The 20,472-nt window shown below is 64.2% G+C and overlaps 2 protein-coding genes across 13 annotated transcripts in view; one reads left to right on the top strand and one right to left on the bottom strand.

The window, feature by feature from the left end:
- The window catches only part of Crtc1 (CREB regulated transcription coactivator 1), a 56,694-nt gene extending 46,010 nt beyond the window's left edge, over positions 1–10,684 (top strand). For 5 of the 12 annotated variants that reach the window (XM_021250992.2, XM_004873389.4, XM_004873391.4 and 2 more), the window contains 5 exons: positions 1,233–1,535; positions 2,996–3,100; positions 5,332–5,418; positions 5,867–6,047; positions 6,679–10,684. In XM_021250992.2, the coding sequence (XP_021106651.2) occupies positions 1,233–1,535; positions 2,996–3,100; positions 5,332–5,418; positions 5,867–6,047; positions 6,679–6,890 (888 nt within the window). In that variant the 3' untranslated portion in view covers positions 6,891–10,684. Of the gene's footprint in view, positions 1–1,232; positions 1,536–1,642; positions 1,724–2,995; positions 3,101–5,331; positions 5,419–5,866; positions 6,048–6,678 lie in introns of all 12 variants that reach the window. The other 7 variants (XM_087201893.1, XM_087201894.1, XM_013068722.3 and 4 more) reach the window with 4 other exon arrangements.
- An 88-nt stretch (positions 10,685–10,772) lies between these two features.
- On the bottom strand, positions 10,773–17,384 carry Comp (cartilage oligomeric matrix protein). Its single transcript, XM_004873392.4, has 19 exons — positions 17,265–17,384; positions 17,092–17,177; positions 16,862–16,913; positions 16,382–16,551; positions 15,704–15,841; positions 15,427–15,501; positions 15,192–15,350; positions 15,008–15,112; positions 14,769–14,876; positions 14,461–14,620; positions 13,999–14,117; positions 13,724–13,776; positions 13,455–13,636; positions 13,008–13,186; positions 12,839–12,887; positions 12,446–12,642; positions 11,890–12,062; positions 11,173–11,312; positions 10,773–11,092 (listed from the first exon to the last, which is right to left on the bottom strand). Exons 1-19 carry the CDS (start codon positions 17,341–17,343, stop codon positions 11,046–11,048), a joined length of 2,271 nt encoding a protein of 756 aa, XP_004873449.2. The 5' UTR covers positions 17,344–17,384; the 3' UTR covers positions 10,773–11,045.
- Between the last annotated feature and the right edge of the window lie 3,088 nt (positions 17,385–20,472).

Genomic DNA, 20,472 nt, shown 5'->3' with positions numbered 1-20,472 from the left:
CCTACCTCACACAATGAGTTAGGAATTGGTATCTTTCCTGGTGCTTGGAAAAGTGTGAGCAGCATTTCAGTTTCTCTTTGAAACCTTGGGTAAAATTTACCAGTGAAATCAAATAGTCTTTGTGGGGAGGTTTTTAATGACCAATTCAGGCTCCTTACTTTCAAGGTTATTGCTGTTTTCTAACCCTTCTTGAGTTTTGGGAGTTTGGACGTTGTGAGCAATTTCTCGCGTCCTCCCTCCATCCCTCCCTCCTTCCTCTTCCTCTCTCTCTGTCTCCATCTCTCTTTCCCAGTGTCCAGGAGGGGACCCAGGCCCTCACACATGCTGGACAAGAGCTCTACCTCAGGGCAGCGCCACACCCCCTATCTGTCAAAATCCCTAAGGGAGAACTTGCGCTGTTTTATGTTTTAACCTAAACATGAGGCCAGGCGGGTCTGCCTACAACAACATCAACAGTAATTGCTCCATCCCGCCTGACCCTGGCCTGGTTCCCACTGCACCCTCACGCTGACATCTCTCTTGGCCTGGGAAGATCAGGAGCCACATATGGAAGGCGCCCACCTGGGGCTGTATCTGCCCATGCTTCCTGCCTCTTTCCTTTCTGGAAACTTCATTTTAAAAATTATTTATGGATTTATCAGAACCAAGAGCCTCCCCCATGCTAGACAGGCACTGTGCACCTGAGATGCATCCCAGCCCTTTTCATGTTTGAGACGGGGTCTCACTGTGTCACTCGGTGACCCAGGCTGGTTTTGAATATGTCATCCTCCTGCCTCAGCCTCCCGAGCGGCTGGGATGACAGCCGTGCACCCCCATTCCCGGCTGGAGACCCCTTTTGATTCACAACCGCCCTGTGCTACTTGGAGGCGCCCCACACAGCAGCCTCGCTCAGAGGGAGGGACCCTCCCTGCCCCACGACTGTCACCTCCGCACAGGGGCCCCAGCCCTGAGCTCCTGCACAGACTGGAACCCACTTCCCTCTGTTTCGCTCTCCCTGCCTGCCTCCAACAAGGTCCGAGCCCCACCCTGAGACCCTACCCATGTCTCGGTTCCCACCACACTCTTCAGGTGAGCCCTGGAGCACGGTCGTCCCCGTGCCTGACCAGGCCACCCTAGCTGCCAAATGTGCCAAGCACAGAGCACTGTGGGTGCCCTGTGGTCCTGTGCCTGTCCCCGCCCTGCCCACAGTCCACAGAGCAGCGTGTGCTACCTGGTGCCTTCTCCCTCCGCAGGCGGTGGCCATGGATGCCCTGTCGCTGGAGCAGCAGCTGCCCTACGCCTTCTTCACCCAGGCAGGCTCCCAGCAGCCGCCGCCACCGAAGCCCCAGCCCCCACCCCCGCCGCCACCTGCGTCCCAGCAGCAGCCGCCCCCGCAGGTGCCCGTCGGCCTCCCCCCTGGCGGCCCTCTGATGCCCAGTGCTAGCCTGACTCGGGGGCCACAGCTGCCCCCACTTTCGGTCACGGTACCGTCCTCTCTCCCCCAGTCTCCCCCAGAGAACTCAGGCCAGCCGTCGATGGGGATCGATATCGCCTCGGTGAGCCTGGGATGGGGTGGCAGGGCCTGGCTGGGGGGCTCCCTGAGGAGGAGCCTGAGGGCTGCAGGAGGAAGCTGGGGTCAGGGTGGACGCCAGTGCTGTTCCAGGCCTGCGCCAATCAGATTGTCATCCTGTGTGCAAAGGAGGAATCCAAGGCGTGGCAGAGGAGCTCGCCCAGAGCACCCCAAGTGGGTCCCTTTGTGCTTGGTGGGAAGAGAATTTTGGAAGGTGGGGGGCTGAGGGGAACAAGGAAGTGAAGAAGGGGGGAGGCCTGTGTGGCGTGGTGCTGGGCTCACAGATGGGACCCCTGCTCAGCACTGGGTTTGGGGCCACAGGAAGCCTCCCCTTAGCCTAGGGTACACGTCCCCATGGGCTCTGCAGAGAACAGACCCCGCCCTGGTCCTGCAGCAGGGACCACGTTCCCAAGCGATCTGGCCCACCCCAGGGTCCCCGGACCGGAGGACACAGCTGGTGCCCAGGGACAGACTGAAGGGGCCCTGGCCTGGAGGTGGGTGACACTGCAGACAGCGTGGCCCAGCCAGGGCTCCAGCACCAGCACCGCTCTCCAGGGAAAGTCAGATTCCGTGTCCTCCGAGACTGCAGCTTCCCAAGGATAGGCCCTGTGACCGCCTGTTTTCTGCTGGACCCCACCCCAGTGAGAATTCTGTGGCCAGGCCTGAGGAGACATGAGCCAGTCGTCCCCAGTGACCGTGCTGGCCCCTCTGTCACCCACACCCTGCCTGACCTCCCCGCCCTCGACTGCTCAGAAAGGGCCCTGAGGACAGGGAGATGGCTGTGGGCTGGCAGGGGGGGACTCAGCAGGGCCAGGCCAGGCTCGCTAAGGGCATGAGTTCAGGTCCTAGCCCAGCCCTGCTGCTCCTGGGGCTCCAGCCTTGGGTGCCCCTCAGATGTCTCAGCTGGGCCCGCAGTGCCGAGGGATGACTGTCCCTGGTGTCCACCCTGTGAGGAGGGCTGCAGTCCGCCAGGCACCGAGGGAGGGGATCGGGTGGAGGCTGCAGCTGCCCGTGTGGATGTGTGGGTGTGCATGCGTGCATTGCATGTCTGAGTGCACAAGGGGGTGTGTGAACCCATGGGAACTGCGAGTGCACCCAGCAGTGTAGGTGTGCGGATGTGTGTACATGTGGGTGTGTGGACATGCATGCATGGGTTCGTGGGTGTCTACATGTGTGTCTGGGTGACTGTCGCCAGTGGGTGTCCCCACTTCTGAGAGCTCTATGGAGCCCTCACAGCCCTTGTTTGCGGAAAGGACCCCAGCAAAGCTCAAGCTCACACAGCTCAAGGGTGCCCGGTTCTCTGGCCACCTATGGCCTGGCACTGGCATCCAGGCATTCTGGATAAGGGTGCCTTTGGGGGCCCATTGGGATCCAAGACACCCCAAGACCCCAGGAGGTGGGGGAGTAGCAGGGGCTGGCCCCCCGCTGACGCGTCTGTCTTCCCAGGCGCCGGGTCTGCAGCAGTACCGCACTGGTGCTGGCTCCCCCGCCACCCAGTCTCCCACCTCGCCGGTCTCCAATCAAGGCTTCTCTCCCGGGAGCTCCCCGCAAGTAAGGGCGCGCTCCAGCCTCCCTTCGGTTTCCTGCACCCTGCCCCTCCCACTCTCTGCCTCGCCCATTGTGCTCTGCCCATCCCCCCCCCCTCAGGTGGAGGAGGGTTTATCTCAGACCCCTTCCTGGGGAGCTTCGCCTTCTAGCCTCCCCTTTGTGGTCTCTGTTTCCTTCCCTACCTTCCTGTTGTGCCTTTGTGATCTCTGCCAAGCGCTGCCAGCCGGGAGTGGCAGGGCTTCTCAGATCGGTGACAAGGCCAGTGGGTGTAGGTGACTCAGGGATGACCCATCTGCTCCCAAAGGAGAGTGGGCCCCCCTTGCTTTGGGTCACAGCTGAGGTGCCAGCCAAAGTGGCACGCTGGCCCTGGCCCCGCCTTCCCCAGGAGGTGTGTCCCTCAGCCCAGGCCATCTGCCCAGGAAGCTCATCTGAGCAGCTCTGTGGTGACGGGGGCAGCAAAACCAGGGGCCTCACGGGCTCTGTCTCCAGCTCTCAGGGGTCCCTGGGACCCCACACCACCTGGAGCCCAGAGTGGGCAGGGCAGCCAGGGTCCCTGGGGTCTGCACACCCAGGCCTACCCAGTGCTGAGAGTGACGCATCCAGCCTCTGTGTGTGGTGCCATGGGGCCGGATTGGCGCCAGCTGGGACGTGGGCAGCCCTCGCCTGGGTGAGCACAGTCCCTCCTGCATGGCAGGCAGGACAGGACATGACGGGACAGGGCAGGGCAGGGCCATGGGCACCTCTGCGGCGGGAGCGATCCATTGCGGCTGGTTAGCTGCCCGGTGGGCGGAGGGCGTCGCTGTCCGTCAAGCACCCGTCTGTGTCTGCTGTCCATCCTGTGGCTCAGGAAGCAGGCACTCAGGTGGGTGTGAGGGCAGGGTCAGCCGGAGACGGGGCATGGGGGCGGAGGCCAGACCGGGTTCCTGGCTGGCCTAAGGACTCCCAGGATGCACCCATTTGACCCTGGGCCCAGCCACCGCCTCCAGCCTCAGTTGGGAATCCTGTCCATCCCAGCCAGGCTGAGCCTTGGATGATGGGGTTCGGTCTCCTATGGGGCCACCCCTCCCTATGGACCTGGCACCCTGGCTCTGGTTGGGGGGCTGCTTGTTTTGATTTTGCGGTGCTGGGGTGGAACCGAGGACCTTGTGCATGTCAGGCAAGCACTCTGCCACAGAGCTGTACCCAGCCCTGGAGCAGCAGGATTTTAGGGAAATGACTTTTTGCCATTTTGCTTTTTCCTCCTTCAAGTCCCCTTTTTAACTTTTTCTTTTTTTTTGTACCGGGAATTGAACTCGGGACCTTGGGCTTGCGAGAATCCCCAGCCCTTTTAACTTTTTCTTGGTGTCTGAACAGATCGTCCACCATCCCACAGCCCTGCCAACCCAAGGGCAGTGGGTGGCTTTGCAGCCCACCTCTCTCTGGGACCAGGGCCTCAGCCTTCAAGCTCTGGGTGCCCTGGGCGCAGGGTATCTTTCTAGGACAAAGCTCAGGCCAGGTGCTCGAGTGTAGGAGGTCCTGGGCCTGCTGTCACCTGGAGCAGCTGGAGTGGCTGAGGTTTAGCACCCCCTATGGCCTCCCTGTCCCACCTGGCTGGGCTGTGTCTTGAGGCCCCACCAGGTACCACCCCCATGCAGCTAGGAGTCCCCATAGTCTGCCAACTGGGCCTTCCCTGTCCCTGTCTTGTGCTCACCTGGCTTTGGCCAGCTCTGTGCCCATCCTGTCCTCACGTGTGTGGCCTGTGCCGTCTCCTCTCCCTGGGGGCCCATCTGGGGTCACCAGTGCAAACCCCATCCTGGATATCCCGTGGAGGTTTTTTGGGGGGGGGTTTGGTGCCGAGGATTGAACTGAGGTCCTTGGGCTTGTGCAGCAGGGGCCAGAACCACTGAGTTAAATCCCCAGCCCCTGTGGAGGTTTTCTGTCTCAGTCACACCCCCAGTTCTTCCTGTGGGGCTGCCTGATACCTCGGGCCTGGGCCCGCCTTCCCTAGGGTAGAAGCGGAGTCCCCCACACTCGGGCTCAAGGGGCGGGGAAGGGGACAGTGCGTTAGGGAGTGACGGGGTGCAGAGGCTCCCAGGAGCAGCTGGTGGGAAGCAGGAGTCATCTAGGACTGGGGCGCACCCCAGGGCCCTGAGGTAGGTGTGGACATCATCCTGTGGTGTCCAGGCATCTTCCAGCAGGGTCCCTGCCCCGCCAGCCTTGGGCTGGGCCACAGCAGGCCTCTCTTCTGTTCACAGCACTCTTCCACCCTGGGCAGCGTGTTTGGGGATGCGTACTATGAGCAGCAGATGGCGGCCAGGCAGGCCAATGCTCTGTCCCACCAGGTGAGCGGGTGCCCGGGCTGCTGGCTGGTGCCCACAGCAGATGCTCGCCGGGCCCAGGCCTCCTGCACCCAAGGCACCCTGCTCGGCGCTCTGCTTGGCCCCGTGGTCCCTGTCCTGTCCTCGGGCTGCAGAGGACAAGGCCCTGGTGGCGGCTGGGCACGGCCCCCTTGGGGGGCCTGCGGCAGAACGGGGCCAGAGCGGGGAGCAGGGGCGGGTGTGGGTGCGAAGGGCAGGCAGTGGCTGTCGGGTCGGCGCATCGGCATGGCGTGCACGGGCCTGTGGGGCTGTGCTGGCTTTGTGTGGTGGCGGGGACCTGGCATCCAGGCGCGGGGCCTGCTTGCCCGTCATCCATCACCTAGGAGTCTCGAGAGGAAGGGGCGCCCAGCCGTGGGCAGGCAGGGTGGCAGCCCCCGGGGCCTGGTGCTCACTGCCTGGCCCCTGTCTGCAGCTGGAGCAGTTCAACATGGTGGAGAGTGCCATCAGCCCCAGCGGCCTGTACAGCCCGGGCTCCACGCTCACCTACTCACAGGCAGCCATGATGGGGCTGGCGGGCAGCCCCGGGAGCCTGCAGGACGCGCAGCAGCTGGGCTACGCCGGGCACAGTGCCATCCCCAACATCATCCTCACAGGTGAGGCACCTCGGCCCTGGGGCAGTGGCCAGCCTCGTCCTCGAGGGGAGGGGAGAAGTCCCTGCTCAGTCCCTGTCCAGCACAGCACCCATCTTCCCCTTACAAGCCAGGGCTGTTGGCGGGTTGAGGTCAATCCTCCCGGTGGTCCCCGAGGGTGTCTCCAGGGAAGAGGGGCCCTCAGAGACATACAGCTCACCCTGCTGTGAGGGTGCAGGCGGCCAGAGACACCACAGGCTGGAAATGCCAGGCAAAGCTGAGAAAATCAGGGACTCTCGGACCCGTTCCCAGACCTAGAGACAGAGGCCCAACGGTACAGAAGGGGCCAGGCTAGAAGCAGGGCCTCAGTCGGGGAAGCTGCTTGCTGGGTCCTCTAGGGCACCCACACTCGGCCCCACCTGCTTTGCAGGAACCTGAGTCCCCACTAGCTGGCTCACACAGTATTCAGCCCCTCGGTGCTGCGGACACCCGGTGCGGCCACTGAGGTGTGAGCAGCATCCTTGGCCTCTGCCCCCCCAGTGATGACAGCAGGCTGTCCCCGGGCATGGCCACCCTCCTGAAGGAGAAGACCCCCTGGGTGAGCACACCTGAGCTGGGGCCGCCCAGGCTGAGTGCACTTTTGTGCCCCACCCAGTGACAGGAGAGTCGCCCCCGAGCCTCTCCAAAGAACTGACCAGCACCCTGGCTGGGGTCGGCGACGTCGGCTTCGACCCCGACAACCAGTTCCCCTTGGACGAACTCAAGATCGACCCCCTGACCCTCGATGGACTGCACATGCTCAACGACCCTGACATGGTCCTGGCTGACCCAGCCACCGAGGACACCTTCCGGATGGATCGGCTGTGAGTGGCCACGCCTGGCACCCTGCCATCACCACCACCGGCATCTCCCAGAGCTGGGGACGGCGCATCTGTCCCTCGCCAACGGCCGAGCTTGTGATTCTGAGCTTGCAATGCCGCCGAGCGCCCCCACCAGCCCCCGTTGTCCACCTCCTGCCGCTGCCCAGTGCCCGGGCCAGGCTGGGACAGCCCCTGTGCTCGACCCCTGGTGTCCCCTGTAAGATGCGGACCGTGTTGCTCCCAGCGTGGGGGCCGGGCAGGCTGGGGTGGGGGCGTCCGTGGGCGGGCGGAGGTGCATTTTCCGACTGTTGTTCAGCTCTCACTGCCTTCCTTGGTCCCTGGTCCCCACACCCTCGCGCCGCCTGTCCCCAGCCTTGGCCAGGTACCTCTCAGGAGAGCATGGGGAGCAGGGGCGGGCGCGGAGTGAAATAAACACTATCGATGGCTGAGTCCTTCCGTGGCAGAGCGTGGAGTGTAGACGGTCGTGCCCTGCCCAGCGGTGCCCCCGCCCGCCCGTCTCCACCGCACCCCAGCCAGGTTTTCCGGGCCACTTTCCTCGGAGCAGCCTAGCTGGGCCCGCAGCACGCAGAGGCAGGGCTGGCTCCGCCCATGCCCAGGGGTGGGCGGGGTTTGGCGGGAATCTTCCCGGTAGGTTTTTGTTCTAAGGTCTGTATTTATGTTTTGGTTGTAGACAAGTAGCTGAACCCTTCCAGCCCACGCCTGCCTGAGAGCATGTTTTTCTCCTCCTGAGATCCCCCACTGCCTATCTTTGAAGCTAACTGGAAATGTGGGTGCAGAGCCACCCTCACCCGAGCCCCAGCCGCACCCCAGGCCTTTTTAGTTTCGCTCCCAAATTCCCTTAAAGAAGAAAGAGCTGCTTCCTTCCAGGCTGGTGGGGACAGGCAGGGACTTCTAGAAGCTCTTGGGAGCCCAGGTCCTCCTTTAACAAGGCCACGCGGTGACTTCCGGGGGGAGCCTTGGCTTTTATTGAATGCCCCTCAGGCCCCCCCGCCCCCGGGTGCCCACCAGGCCCCGGATTGGGCACCTTAAAGCCCCTTCCACCACCAGCAGCACCCAGGGCCTCTGCACTGGGGTGTCAGGTCTGGCAGAAAGAGCGAGCCCCAAGGTCAGGCTGTCCCTCATGTGGCCCCCCAGAGCCAGGGCAGGGCTGGCACTATCTCTCTGCACCGGCTGCTCAGCTCCCAGCCCCGTCCCTTCTGCCGGGCAGCTGTCCCCAGGCCACCCCTCTGCCTCTGCGCCAGGATGAGGCGTGGACACCGAGACCGGACTGTGTCAGCAACAGGTCACCAGGTACTTGGAGGGCCCTCTGGAGGCCGGGATGACAGAGGGCACAGCAGGCGTGGCAAGGTTTTCCGCCGCCCGCTCGGGGCGAGGAGCCCTGGTTTTCCACCCAAGTTGGTCCTCGAGGCTCTGGTGGCCGCCTGCCAGGCTGGCCTCCTGCTTGGTGTTTGTGTTGTGGAAGCCGCGCCTCGGCCAGGGTCTGGCACCCTGCCGCACGTGATCCCAGCACAGTCTCCCTCCCCTGGCGCCTCTGCAACACCTACCTGGGTGAAGGCTGCTCCTCCTTGGCCACTGCGCTGCGGCCTTGTCACCCTGAGTCCTGGGGACACAGCCCCAGTGCCCTCACCTGCCCAGGCCACAGGCCAGTCTCTCGCTGTAGGTTAAGCTGGGGGCAGAGTGGGAACTTTTTTATTTAAGAAAAACCACTTGTATATAGGGTTTGATTACCATTAGACTTGTATGTAGAACTTTTTAAAAATGGCCTTAATAAAATGACATGCAACCCACCTGGATGCGGTTTCCAAACAAGGCATGGGTGGGGGACCCCCAAGGGACCCTTGCCGGCCCCGCTTCCCATCTGTCCAACCACCACCCTCTGTTTTCCAGGTTCTCGGTGCAGGCAGGCAGGCAGGCAGGCGAGGGAACATCACCCTCTGCGCATCCCAGGCAGCCCAGCCCTGGAGGGCCTCCCCTCCTCCTGGGCCTGCAGGGGCGGGCAGGTGTGTGTGGTGTTTTTTCTGACCCCTCAATATCATTTCTCCATTGCTTGCTCCTGAATTGCCAGGACTTTTGGAAATGGGACGGCCTAAGGGAATCAGCCCTTTGTGATGTGAAAATGCTGTGATTTCGGAAGCGCTCCCAGCACGGGTGGCCGGGTCCCACAGCGCAGTGTACATAGACCCACTGCCGGTCGCTGTCGCTGTCCTCCTCGCTTGCTTGGGACAGGGTCCAAGGCCCGGCCAGGCCGCACCCCGCCCCTCCGGTGTGCCCTGCCCTGGCTGCACAGACCTCTTCCGTGGGACCTAACCAAGATGGGCTGCCCAAGAATGATACGGCCCCACCTGCCTCAGTTTACCTTCTGTCCTCCAGTTCCCGAGGGTGGTGAGTTTGTTCCCCCATGAGGCTCATCAGCTGAGACTAGAGTTTGGGGACAGCCCCACTCTGTCCTGATGAGGATTTGTGCTCCCTTGAGCGCTGCCTCTGATATCCCCCTCTCCAGTGCCACCATCTCCTGGGTTTGGGGTGCCATGGGGTGGGGTCTAACAGTGCGTGTGGCCCGCCCTGAAGGCGCTTAGCGCGGAGGGCCTCCCCATGTCACCGTGTGTCACTGGGTCAGGACGGCTCAGTCTTCCTGCTGGGGCTGGGGTGTCAAGCGTACAGGGTCGCTTGAAGAAGTTCACTGTGGCCCTGTCACAGGAGACAGGAGCAGGCCAGAGGGCCATGGGGGCCAGTGGGGCAGCCACCCTGTGTTGTGGCTGGTCTCTAGGGGGACTCTGGGGCCCCCCTTTGTCCTCCTGACCTCTGTGAGCTCAGGCTGTTTCCTTCCAAAGTCCTGCCCTGACCCAGGCTCCCTGCAGCCTGGGTACAGGCTGGGTGTGGGGAGCCCTGGCGGGATGGGGCCCCTGCACCCTCACTGGTCCTCAGGGGACTGCTGGCCAGAGGCTGTGGGGTTCCCAGTCAGTGGTACCCAGGTGCCTGGGGCTGGGTCTGGCATTCCTGTAGGTGGGACTCCAGGACATCTGAGAGCCTTGGCCCTGGACCCCTACTTCCTGCAGGGGTCTCCTGCCATATGACTTGGCCTTCCCTGTCACTGAGGCCTGAGCCAACCACATCCTCAGCTTCTGTGTGGCCTCCAGGGGTCCTGGCCAGGCAGGGGCTTGCATCAGTGTCGCTCTCAGACACCACTCCCCTCCAGGGCTAGGAAATGGGGTTGGATGCTGGGGTACTCCCAAGGGCAGCAGGACCTGAGCCTCAGATCCCTCCTGTGGTTTCTAGACCTGAGGGTCTCAGGGCACCAGGTGTCTCCTGGGCAGGGTGGAGGCAGGAGGCCCTTCGGGTGCTGCTCGCTCCAGACCTCTGTCTCCCTGCGCCAGCACTGATGAGGGGGTCTGTCCCTGGCTTGTGGGGTTCTGAGGTTGAGGCAGCCCACGCTGGGCCTGCCGCAGTGCCCGCAGGGAGCATGGGGACGTAGCTGGGCCTTGCAGCAGGCCCAGAGCGGGAACACAGGCCCCACCATGCCCCAGGAAGCCACCAGGCAGCTGGGTGGCCAGGATATATGCAAACTGCACGTCTGCCGGGCCCTGCCCTGAGGGCCCCTGCACCACTGGCTGTGTCCTCAGCATGCATGCACCGCTGCGGTGCCTCGAGCTCCAGCAGACCGGCAGCGGGCAGCTCAGGGCACTCTCCGCTGCCCCTGCCCTGTCCTCTGCGTGGACGCTTTTGTCTTTGTACCTTTGCAGCCTTTGTAATGAAATGTAATAAAAATCCAATGTTTTCGTCTCTGCCTCTTCCCCTTCCTTCCTCCCTCGAGTCCCAGCTACAGGCAGGGCGAGGTTGTTCCCTAGTGGCCACAGGCAGGCACAGACATAGGCCGCAGAGCCGGGGAGGGATCTTTACACCAGCAGTGGCAGCAGATAGGCCCAGAGTCCTGGGGCGGATGCTGCAGTGGGCATTGGCAGGGCCCAGGCTGGGGAGGAGAGTGAGTGAGCAGTGGCAGCGTCCCCAGGCAGGGCGGATGGTCCCGGGCAACGCACACACTGTCTCCTTGCAGCAGACCACAGCGGTGTCCCCACACGTGCACTTTATTGCCTGCCGAACCCGCCCTGTGCCCCCCAGGCCACCGCAGGTCTGCACCCGGTGCCTAGGCCTGCTGCAGCCGCTGGGCCTCGTAGTCCTCAGGGATGGTGTCTGCAGGAGAGAGGGTGGTGGATGACAGGGTCCGCGTGGTGCCGGGGGACGTCCCCACGCCGCCTGGGTACCCTGCTTACCGTTGCAGCGGTAGCGCAGATTGGCCCAGATTATGTTCTCCTGCGAGAAGCAGAAGACTCCCAGGCGGCCGCCCCTCATGGTTGTGTCCAGGACCACATTGCTGTCAGCCACTAGCTCTGGGCCCTCATAGAACCGCACCCTGTGGTGGGGGGACACTGAGGCAGGGTCCTGCACCCAGCCTGTCCCTCTCAGCTTCAGCAGGCAGCCAGGAAGCGGGGACCCTCCTCCCCGCTCCCTTCCTCTGGGGCCCGGTCAGGTGGGATCAGAACAGGGGAGCCCTGACCTGCAAGAATGGATGCCAAGGACCCTGCATACAGTAGGTGCTAAGCAGTGCACCTAGGCACCCTAGCAGTGTGGAATGGGGATCACATTCTAGTCGAAGGCCCAGCGGGTGCCGGGTCGTCCTCAGCACACAGTCATGCCCAGGGCCAGACAGGCTTTTGTTTTTGTTTGATTTTTGGTGCTGGGATTGAACCCCAGGCTGCCACATTCAGCTCCATCCCCAGCCCCTCCTTCTAGACAGGGTCTCACTAAGTCGCCCAGGCTGCGCTCCCACTTGGTATCCTCTTGCCTCAGCCTCCCGGACTGCTGGGATCACAGGTGTGCACTGACATCCTGCTTCAAAGCATTTGTTTGACAGATACAGGCTCAGAAATCCCCTTTTCCCCTGGCACTGGGGTACAGCAGGGACCCCCCACCCGTGTCCCCAGCCCCACCTGATGTAGCCCACTTGAGGCCGGTGCTGCAGAAACCAGCGGTAGGACGTCTTGTCCTTCCAGCCCACGTTGCGCGGGTCCTTCCACAGCAGCCGCACCTGTGATGCCGTGTCCCCCGTATGCCACAGTGCATTCCGCAGCTGCTCCCCGGGGCCCGTGGAGGACTTCACAGCCTGCCGTTGTGCAGGGAAAGGGGTCAGAAACCTCATGGGGTGCCAGAGCCCCAGAACCCTGTGGGGCCCTGGGATGGGACGGGGAGACCCACAAGAGGCCTTGGTGGGGCCAAAGAGTCTGGGTCTGTGGACAGGTCGGCAGGCCGGGGAGACTGGGAGTCTGCAGGACGAGGATTTGAGGCCCCAGGGCCTCAAACTTAGGGCTCTGTGAGAAGCTTTAGGGACCCAAAGGAAGCTTGGGGCCTTTGGGGTATTTGAAGGCTTGGGGAGGAATGGGGAAATTGGAGCCGGCCCCCCAGGGGAGACAGAGCTTTGAGGTCAGGACGGCCACGCTGGGGACAGGGACAGGAGCCTCTAAAGCCTTTGCAGGTCGCAGGTGGGACCTTGAGCTGGATGCCAGGCTCGGCCACAGCCCGGAAGGGATTGGCCTGCCAGTACGTCTGCTCCATCTGCTTCCACATGACCACGTAGAAGCTCGAGCTGTCCTGGTAGCCAAAGATGAAGCCTGCGTAGTCATCATCCGTGGCAGTGTTCACGTGGAACGTGCCCTCGAAATCCACGCCGTGGAAGGCCGTGTAGCCTACAGGGGAGAGTGACGGTCTGGCTCCTGCCCTCTGACGTCCCCGCCCCCTTACTCAGACCCCACCCACAGAGCCAGCCACACCCACCTGCGGTTGACCACGCCCCCAAAGTCCACCACCTATGGAGCCCAGACTCCACCCCACCCTTCCCAAGGCCCCGCCTTCCCCCTCTACAGCCCCGCCCCCTGAGCTCACCCACAGCCAGACCGGGATCACTGTTCATTGTCTGCACGATTTCCATTCCCTGACAAGGACAAGGAAGGAGGGCTTCCGGTCTGCCAAGGCCCTACTGTTTCTGTCCCCAGCTTAGGCCCCTATGGGGGTCCTGTGCTGCCCCAACCCCCCACCCGGGCCTGGCCTCTACCTGATTGAGCACCACCCAGTTGGGGTCAATCTGCGCGTCACCCTCGGGGTCCAGCACGACAGTCTGGAAGGCCCGGAAGTCGGTGAGAGTGACCTCGGCGTTCTCCGGACACACGTCAATCTGGTCTACCACCTTGTCAGCATCGAAGTCACCCTGGCACTTGTCACCCACACCGTCCCCTGGGAGGAGATGAGGCAATGTCCCCAGTGGGGTCAGATCTAGACCCCACCTCGGTCACATATCCACCCGTCCTGCACATGCCACGCCCACCAGCCTTGACCACCCACACCCGCGCGAGACAGTCTGCCCGTACCCCCCCCCCACCGCAGCACCACGCCCACCGACTCTGACTCACCCACACCTGCACTGCAGGCTCGCCCAGACACTGCCTACCCACGGCTGGCACCGGCCCTGCCCTCCCTGCCACATGCCCTGCCCTTGTCCTACTGTCCGTGTCCTCCTGGCCTCTGTTGGGCACCACGCGGCAGTTGTCCCGACGGTCAGGGACTCCGTCGTTGTCATCATCGTCATCGCAGGCATCGCCCTGGCCATCATGGTCTGAGTCCGCCTGGGCACTGTTGGGCACCGTGGGGCAGTTGTCCCGAGAGTCCTGGTGCCCATCCCCATCTCTGGAGTGGGTGGGGGACAGAACGACAATGAGGTACCCAGAAGGGCTCACCAGGGCTGCCCAGAAGCCCGCCCTGGGCCCTTCTTACTGGTCCTGCTCGCTGTCACAAGCATCTCCCACGAAGTCATGGTCCACATCCCGCTGGGGTGGGGGCAGGATCGGGGACCACAGTCAGATCAGGGCAGAGGGGCTCAGAGGACACCACCCACCCACCCTAGCTCCACAGCAAGGTCCTCCTGACCCCAAGGAGCCCCCAGGTGTCTTGGACTACGAGGCCGTGGGGCGGGGGTGCTCCACACTGGGATGGGGTCCCCGTAACCCTGCCGGGGCTCCGCCAGGGTCGGGGCTCAGCCAGACTCTCACCTGGTCGGGGTTGTCCTTCTGGGGACAGTTGTCACAGGTGTCTCCTACACCATCACCATCACTGTCCCTCTGGTCTGAGTTGGGAACCCTGGGGCAGTTATCGACCGTGTTGCGGATCCCTGCAGGAGCCAGGGGAAGGAGACAGGCCCCCGAGATCGGAGCTGGACCAGGCCTGAGGGGACACCCCAGCCTCTAGGGGATTTAATGGGTAGCCTCTCTCCCTGTGTAGCCAAACTGGGTACCCGGCGACACCCTCCTGAGCCTCTGTGGGTAAAAGTGGCGCGTTGCTGGCCTGTCGCCTTTGACATAGGGGCCACTCCCCCTCCTTCAGAAGGCCCGGGCCCTCCGGGCAGGAACCAGCTTGCATGTTTCTGTGCTCGGCCTGGCCCACGACCCAGAAGCCCTGGTAAGCTCATCCGTTGGGCTTCCAGACCGGCTAAGCCCCACCCTAGCCGCACTCACGGTCGCCGTCCATGTCGTCGTCACAGGCGTCACCCCGGTCATCTCTGTCTGTGTCCTTCTGGTCGTCGTTCTTCTGGGACCGGCAGTTGTCACAGGCATCACCCCACTTGTCCTTGTCTGTATTGCGCTGGTCTGGGTTGCGCACCAAGGGGCAGTTGTCCTGGGGAACAGGGCTGGTTAGGGGAAGAGGTCACTTCGCAGACCCGGTCCTCTGGGGGTCCGGCCTCCTGTCCAGGGAACCCCTGGCTCCCACGGGAGGCTCCCACCAGCCACGCCCCTGCTCGCCTAGAACCCGCCCACAGCCTCACCTCCTCGTTGGGGACCCCGTCCGCATCTGCATCTGGGTCGCAGGCATCTCCAATGCCATCGCGGTCCACGTCCTCCTGCCCTGAGTTGGGCACTGTAACGCAGTTGTCCTGGGAGTGGGAGGGGACAGGGCGGCATAAGGGCGCGGCAACGCCGCTCACGCTCTACCAAGCCACGCCCAGTCTACGCTATCAAGCCTCGCCCTCCCGGCCAAGCCACGCCCCCACCCCACCCTGCCCACCTTTCGGCACTGGAGCTCGGGGCAGCGCAGCTTCTCGTCCGGGAAGCCGTCCAGGTCGGTGTCTCGGCCGCAGAGGACCCCGTTGCCGGCCCAGCCGACGGCGCACTGCGGAGAGGGTCAGTGGGTGCCCGAGGTGGCCGCGCCCTCGCCCCCTCCCGCCGCCCACCCCCATGCCTGCACTCACCACACAGGTCCGAGAGCCGTCGCGCTCCAGGACGCAGTGCGCCTTCTCGTGGCACGGGCTGGGCGTCCCGTCAGGGCAGGAGCGCTGCGCGCGCCGCTGGCAGCCGGACGCCTGGTCGCCCACAAAGCCCGGCTGGCACGGGCCACACTGGAAGGAGCCCTGCGCCCAGCGGCGGCGGTCAGCGCGCTGCGGGCCGAGAGCCCTCTCCGAGACCCCGCACCCCTTCCCACCTTACCCGGGTGTTGATGCACACGGAGTTGGGGACGCAGTTGTGCTGCCCGCTCTGGCACTCGTCAATGTCCGTGCAGACCTAGAGGAGGGGGCACAGGGGCCACACGCCCACCTCCCACCCGGTCCACGCCTCCTGCACGGGGGTCTCCCCCATCCTGCCCCCAGCCCTGATCGACCCTAGCGCCAAGGACCCTTCCGGTCCCCAACCCTCCCACTGGGGCGAAGCAGGAACAAGATCCCCCCACTGCCCACCTCTGCAATGCTGCCCCAGCGCCCCTCACCTGCTTGCTGGCCTTGGCGAAGGCCAGGCCCACGCCCTCGTGCGCAGGGCCCCTGAACCCTGCCGGGCAGGGCTCGCAGCGGAACCCGGGGCTGGTGTTGACGCAGCCGACTCCGGGGAAGCAAGGGTGGGCGTCGCACTGAGGAGAGGGCCTGGGGTCAGAGCGCCTGCGGCTGCACTCCGAGAACCCCCCTCTGTGTTTCTGGGATTTGGAGAGCTCCAGAGCCTCACTCAGCCCTCGAGTAGTGCCACGTGGGAAGGAGGCAACCGGGCTTGGGGGTGCAGGGAGAGGGCGCCCCGGGAGGGGCTGTTCCTTCAGGGGTGGGGCGCGGAGTTTGGGGGGCGGGCATTCCCCGCCGAGGGAGGGAGCGGGCGCCCCGGAGAGAGCGCCAGGCGGCGGCGGGGCCGCGGAGGCGGGTGGGCCTCGGCCGGCCGGGGAATGCCGGTTGGGGCGGGCGGTCCCGGGCATTGAGAGGGGTCTTGACGAGTCTTGGGAGTGGGCGTCACTGGCGATGGGGGCGCGCGGCAGGGCAGGCATCTCGGATGGTGACGCAGGTGGTCTGGGTGGGCGCCACCCCGGCGGTGGGGGGACCCCCAGGGGAGGCGGGGGTCGTCGAGATGGCAGGAGGTTGTTGGGGAGAAGGCGGGGGGGGGGGCGGTGCAGCCGGAGCCCGCGCACCTCATTAACGTCGGTGCAGTGCGAGCCGTTCCCTCTGAAGCCCTCGGGGCAGGGCCCGCAGCGCGCGCCGCTCGCCGTCTCGGTGCAGACCACGCCGGGGAAGCAGGAGCCGGGCGCGCACAGGGACAGAGGCCGCACGGTCAGGCCCCGCGTGCGCGCGGGCTGCATCCCTACGAGGCGGAGCAGGGTCGTGACCACGCCCAGGGGCGGGACCACGTCCTGGCTGCGGGGTTGGGGGGAGGTGGGGCACGCCTCCGTTAAGCAGGCGTGGAGGGGCGGGGCGAGGTCCGAGCGCCCAGCCCGCGGGTCTCGGTCTCCGCCACCTCCGCAGTCCCTCTGCGCTCCCTTCCCAGCGCCTCCGTCTGCCTCCTTGTCCGCCTCTCCATCTCACACCCTCTCCCTGCGTCCGGGGCTCCCCCTTCCCTCCCCCCGCCTGCCCCGTCGGGGCCGTCGCTGCTGTCGCAGCCGCGCTCCGCTCACCGCACGCGTCGCACTCCATCACCGTGTTCTTCAGGAGCGTCATCTCCTTGACCTGCAGGAGGCGGGTCAGCGTCCCTGTCCCCGCCCGGCCCTACCGGGCCCCGCGACCCTCGCACGTGGGACCCCGGGTTCCCGCCGTCCCGCTTCCTTCCCGGGGCGCCCTCCCCTCCCCCAGCAGCCTCTCCCCTTGACCCCTCTCCGCCCGAGCTCCTGCCCCCCAGACCCCACACCTGCTGCCTGAGCAGCTCCCGCACTTCCCGAAGCGCCGCGTTCGTGTCCTGCAGCTCTCGAAGCATCTGGGGGCCCAGGTCTCCTCCTGTGGGCCCGGGTGCAGCAGAGTCGGTGTCCATGGGGTTCCCATCCCACCCTCGCCCCGGCCTCCCCAGGGTCCCCTGCCTCTTACCGAGCGGGACCTGGGCCTGGCCCGCCGCTCCCAGGGCGCCTAGCGTGAGCAGCAGGACACAGGCGGCGGCGTGGGCCATGGCGGGTACGCAGGACCGGGGCGCTGCAGCTTCTGCGCCCGGGCAGTGGCGCCTATTTATCCCGGCCGCCTGGCCCTGCCCAGCCCGCCGCAAGGTAAACAGACGGCGCTGCTCTGCGCTCCAGGCCGCGCCCCCCGGGTGGAGAGGACACTGTGGGGCTGGGGGGTCCGCAGACAGGAAACGTGGGCAGGGCTTCCCCCATCACCGCGCACTGAGCGCCTGCCGTGTGCAACCTGAGGTGTAGCCAACAGAAGCGACCCTGGGGAGACGGCTGCTTTGGGTCAGCCCGCTGGCCCACCACACCCTCCTCACTTGTGTGAGCCCACACAATAGCCCAGTGCCGTGGCCCACGCCTGTTATCCCAGCCTTCTGGGACCCTGAGGCAGGAGGATAGCAAATTCCAGCCCGGGCTGGGAGACTTACCAACTTAGTGAGAGGCTGTCTCAAAATAAAAGTCAAAAAGGGCTGAGAAGGTAGCTCAGTGAGAAGGGTCCTGTTGCACCCCGGGTTAGTCCTGGGGGTCTGGGGGCTCGGGCTGCTGTGTGGCTCGGTGGCAGAGCACTTGGCACCAAAGAGCTCGGGGGCTGCACCCCAGTGTGGTGGCAGGGGGAGTCTGGGGCAGATGCGGTGGCTCTGTGCCTCAGTTTCCCCCTTGCATAGCAGACGGAATAGCATCATTGATGACTGTCACTGCTGGGAAGTGGGAAGGGGCAGGTGAACACGGAGATCCTCAGCCCCTTGTCCCACGAAAAGGGGTTGCTCCTGGGCCCCCACCTTGTTAGCTTGCAAGTGGCTCCCCTGACAAATAAATGTCCCCTTTCCTGGGGTTTTCCTGTCAGTGGCTGCGCCAGCAAGATCCCCCTGGGCCCCAAGCTGTTCATGCATAGGGATGCATGCATGGTTGGGGGTATCAGCCCCCTCCAGAGGGCGGCTCCACTGGGCAGAGGTCCCAGCAGCCACGGGGCTTGTGTTCCTTCGAGCTGTGCCATACCATCCAAGGGGCTTACCCACGGCGGGAACAGCCTGTAATAAAAATCAAAATCACTGCTAATCAGGAAAATCTCCCCTGCTGCTCAGCTGTGTTCCTGAGCTGTAAAACACCTTGACCTCCCAGAGCCTGTTAGCCCTCTCCACACCTGCCTTCCAGTGCTCATGGACACCCTACATTCTCCAGACAGGGAAACTGAGGCCAGGGGAGGGGGAGGGACTTGTCTGAAGCCACCCTGTGCAGCAGAAGTGAATCCTGAGCCAGCCAGATCTGTTCTCTCCAGAGAGCACATGGCTGCGGAGAAATCACAGTGGGCTTCCTGGAGGAGGTGGCCAGGGGCACAAAGTAAAGGGGGACTTGGATCAGCAGAGGGGAAAGGAGTGGGGGAAGCGATGGTGGGAGATGTACAAGGAATGGTAGGGGCCCCCGAGGGGATGACTTGGGGGAAGGAGGGGTCTAGAAGGATGGTGCTGAGATCTTGGGGCTCAGAGAGAAGCAGGAGACCAGGCCACAGAAGGGCAGTGCAGCGGCTGAGGGCAACAGGGAGCCACGGAGGGCAAGAGGAAGGACAGGCTGGAGGGGGCTGGAGGGAGCGGCCACCCCTGCCCAGTGTTTTCCGTGAGGCCCAGAGAGCCCGCCCTGCTGCTGCTGCGCTGTAGCCATGAGCTCACCTCCTGTTGTCCTTGGCCTGCAGCAAGGCCAGCACCAGGACTGAGGGAAACCACAGCCAGGCGGGCCCTGGGACCTTGCATGCACCTCCTGCAGCTGGGCCAGGCGCACATGGGAGCTGGGCCCTGACACAGGCCAGGCACGGGGCTGGGGCTCGCCACATGTGGCCTTCCCTGTGGCCGGTCTGCAGGGAAACACGGGGACAGGCAACCCTGGCAGAGGGACAGCGAGGGCAGAGGTCTTCTGGATGTCACAGTGAGCAGCCTGGACACCAGGGCTCAGGGCGGGGGGGGGGGGGGGCGTGGGTCAGGTTCTGCAGCTCTGCATCCTGGATCTCCCCGGTCCTGCAATCCACCTTCCGGGTGCGGACCCATCCAATGAATGCCATGCTGCACTGGCCTCCTGTCTCAGTAGGGGTCTTTCTGGCCTGTGTCCAGTTCCCACACCTGCACAGCCTCCTCCATCCTCCACAGGGCAGTTCCGATGCTCCCTCCTCCGGGAAGCCCTCCCAAGCTCCAGTTCCTGGCAGAAAGATGGGATTGGGGTAACCCTGAAGCCCAGCCTGACCCCAGTAACTCAGCCTGTCTGCTCCGTCCCTCCCAGCCTGGGGCTCCCAGGAGCCTGGGCTGGCACAGAAAGGCTAGGCAGGGCAGCTCCCCTAGGGGTAGCACAGCGCTGTCACTGTTCCTTATAATCAGTGTCCATCACTACTGTTAATAATAGGAACCCCTGCCTGGGGCCGGGGATTTAGCTCAGTGGTTCCACCACCTGCCTCGAAAGCACAAGGTCCCGAGTTTGATCCCCCATACCAAAAATAGTAATAATAATAATAGGAACCCCTGAGGCCCTTATACTTGGAAGCCTGACTCCAAATATCATGGGAGCATGGCTGAGCCACGTGACCAACGGCAAGTTGCTCACCCTCTCTGAGCTTCCCTTTCCTCGCCTGTAAAATGGGTGATTGTGGTAGGGACTGAATTCCTTGTGGGAGTCGCAGGCCCAGCACCCAGCTTCCCGTCCATCGGGATACACAGTGTGGAATTATACCCGAGCACATCTGGGATATTTGTATTCTGCTCAGAGAGGAGCCGGAGCTAGAACTGGAGGGGCTGGGCCGCAGGCCCTGGCCACCCCTCCCTGCCGGGGTGGCAGGATTCAGATGACAGCTCCTGGCCTGGCCCAAGGAACCAGCGCCTCTGTAGCCTGAGCCTGGGCCACTGCCCCAGCCAGCCCCCTTCCCTTGCCACCCCGCCAGGCCCAGTGGTTCCAGGAGCCCAGCCAGGCTGGGGCCCAGGGCTGGGGCTGTGCTGGGGCCCCAGGGCCCTTCCTGGAAGTGCCTCAGGCCAGGAGACGTGTGGCTGCCCTGTCCCCTGCCAGCACCTCCCTGTGAGTCCGGGAAAGTATGCTGGGCCCAGCCAGGGCTGGGGCTGGGAATCCATCAAGCAGGAGGGTGGCCGGCAGGACCCAGGGCG

This window comes from Heterocephalus glaber, unplaced genomic scaffold (assembly GCF_053883595.1).
Source record: "Heterocephalus glaber isolate CG9 unplaced genomic scaffold, H.glaber_assembly_v1.0 deba00001761, whole genome shotgun sequence".
NCBI classification, from domain to species: domain Eukaryota; kingdom Metazoa; phylum Chordata; class Mammalia; order Rodentia; family Bathyergidae; genus Heterocephalus; species Heterocephalus glaber.
This window is presented reverse-complemented; position numbering and strand designations above follow the sequence as displayed.

Bases quoted from the DNA above. Each gene is read 5' to 3' on its own strand.
- Comp (XM_004873392.4), bottom strand. From the start codon at position 17,343: ATGGCCCACGCCGCCGCCTGTGTCCTGCTGCTCACGCTAGGCGCCCTG. The intron at 15,842-16,381 runs GTGCGCGGGCTC...CCCTCTCCTCAG, and splicing joins ACTGCACCGACGTTAATGAG to TGCGACGCCCACCCTTGCTT. The intron at 14,877-15,007 runs GTGGGCAGGGTG...TCCCACTCCCAG, and splicing joins CCGAGCTCCAGTGCCGAAAG to GACAACTGCGTTACAGTGCC.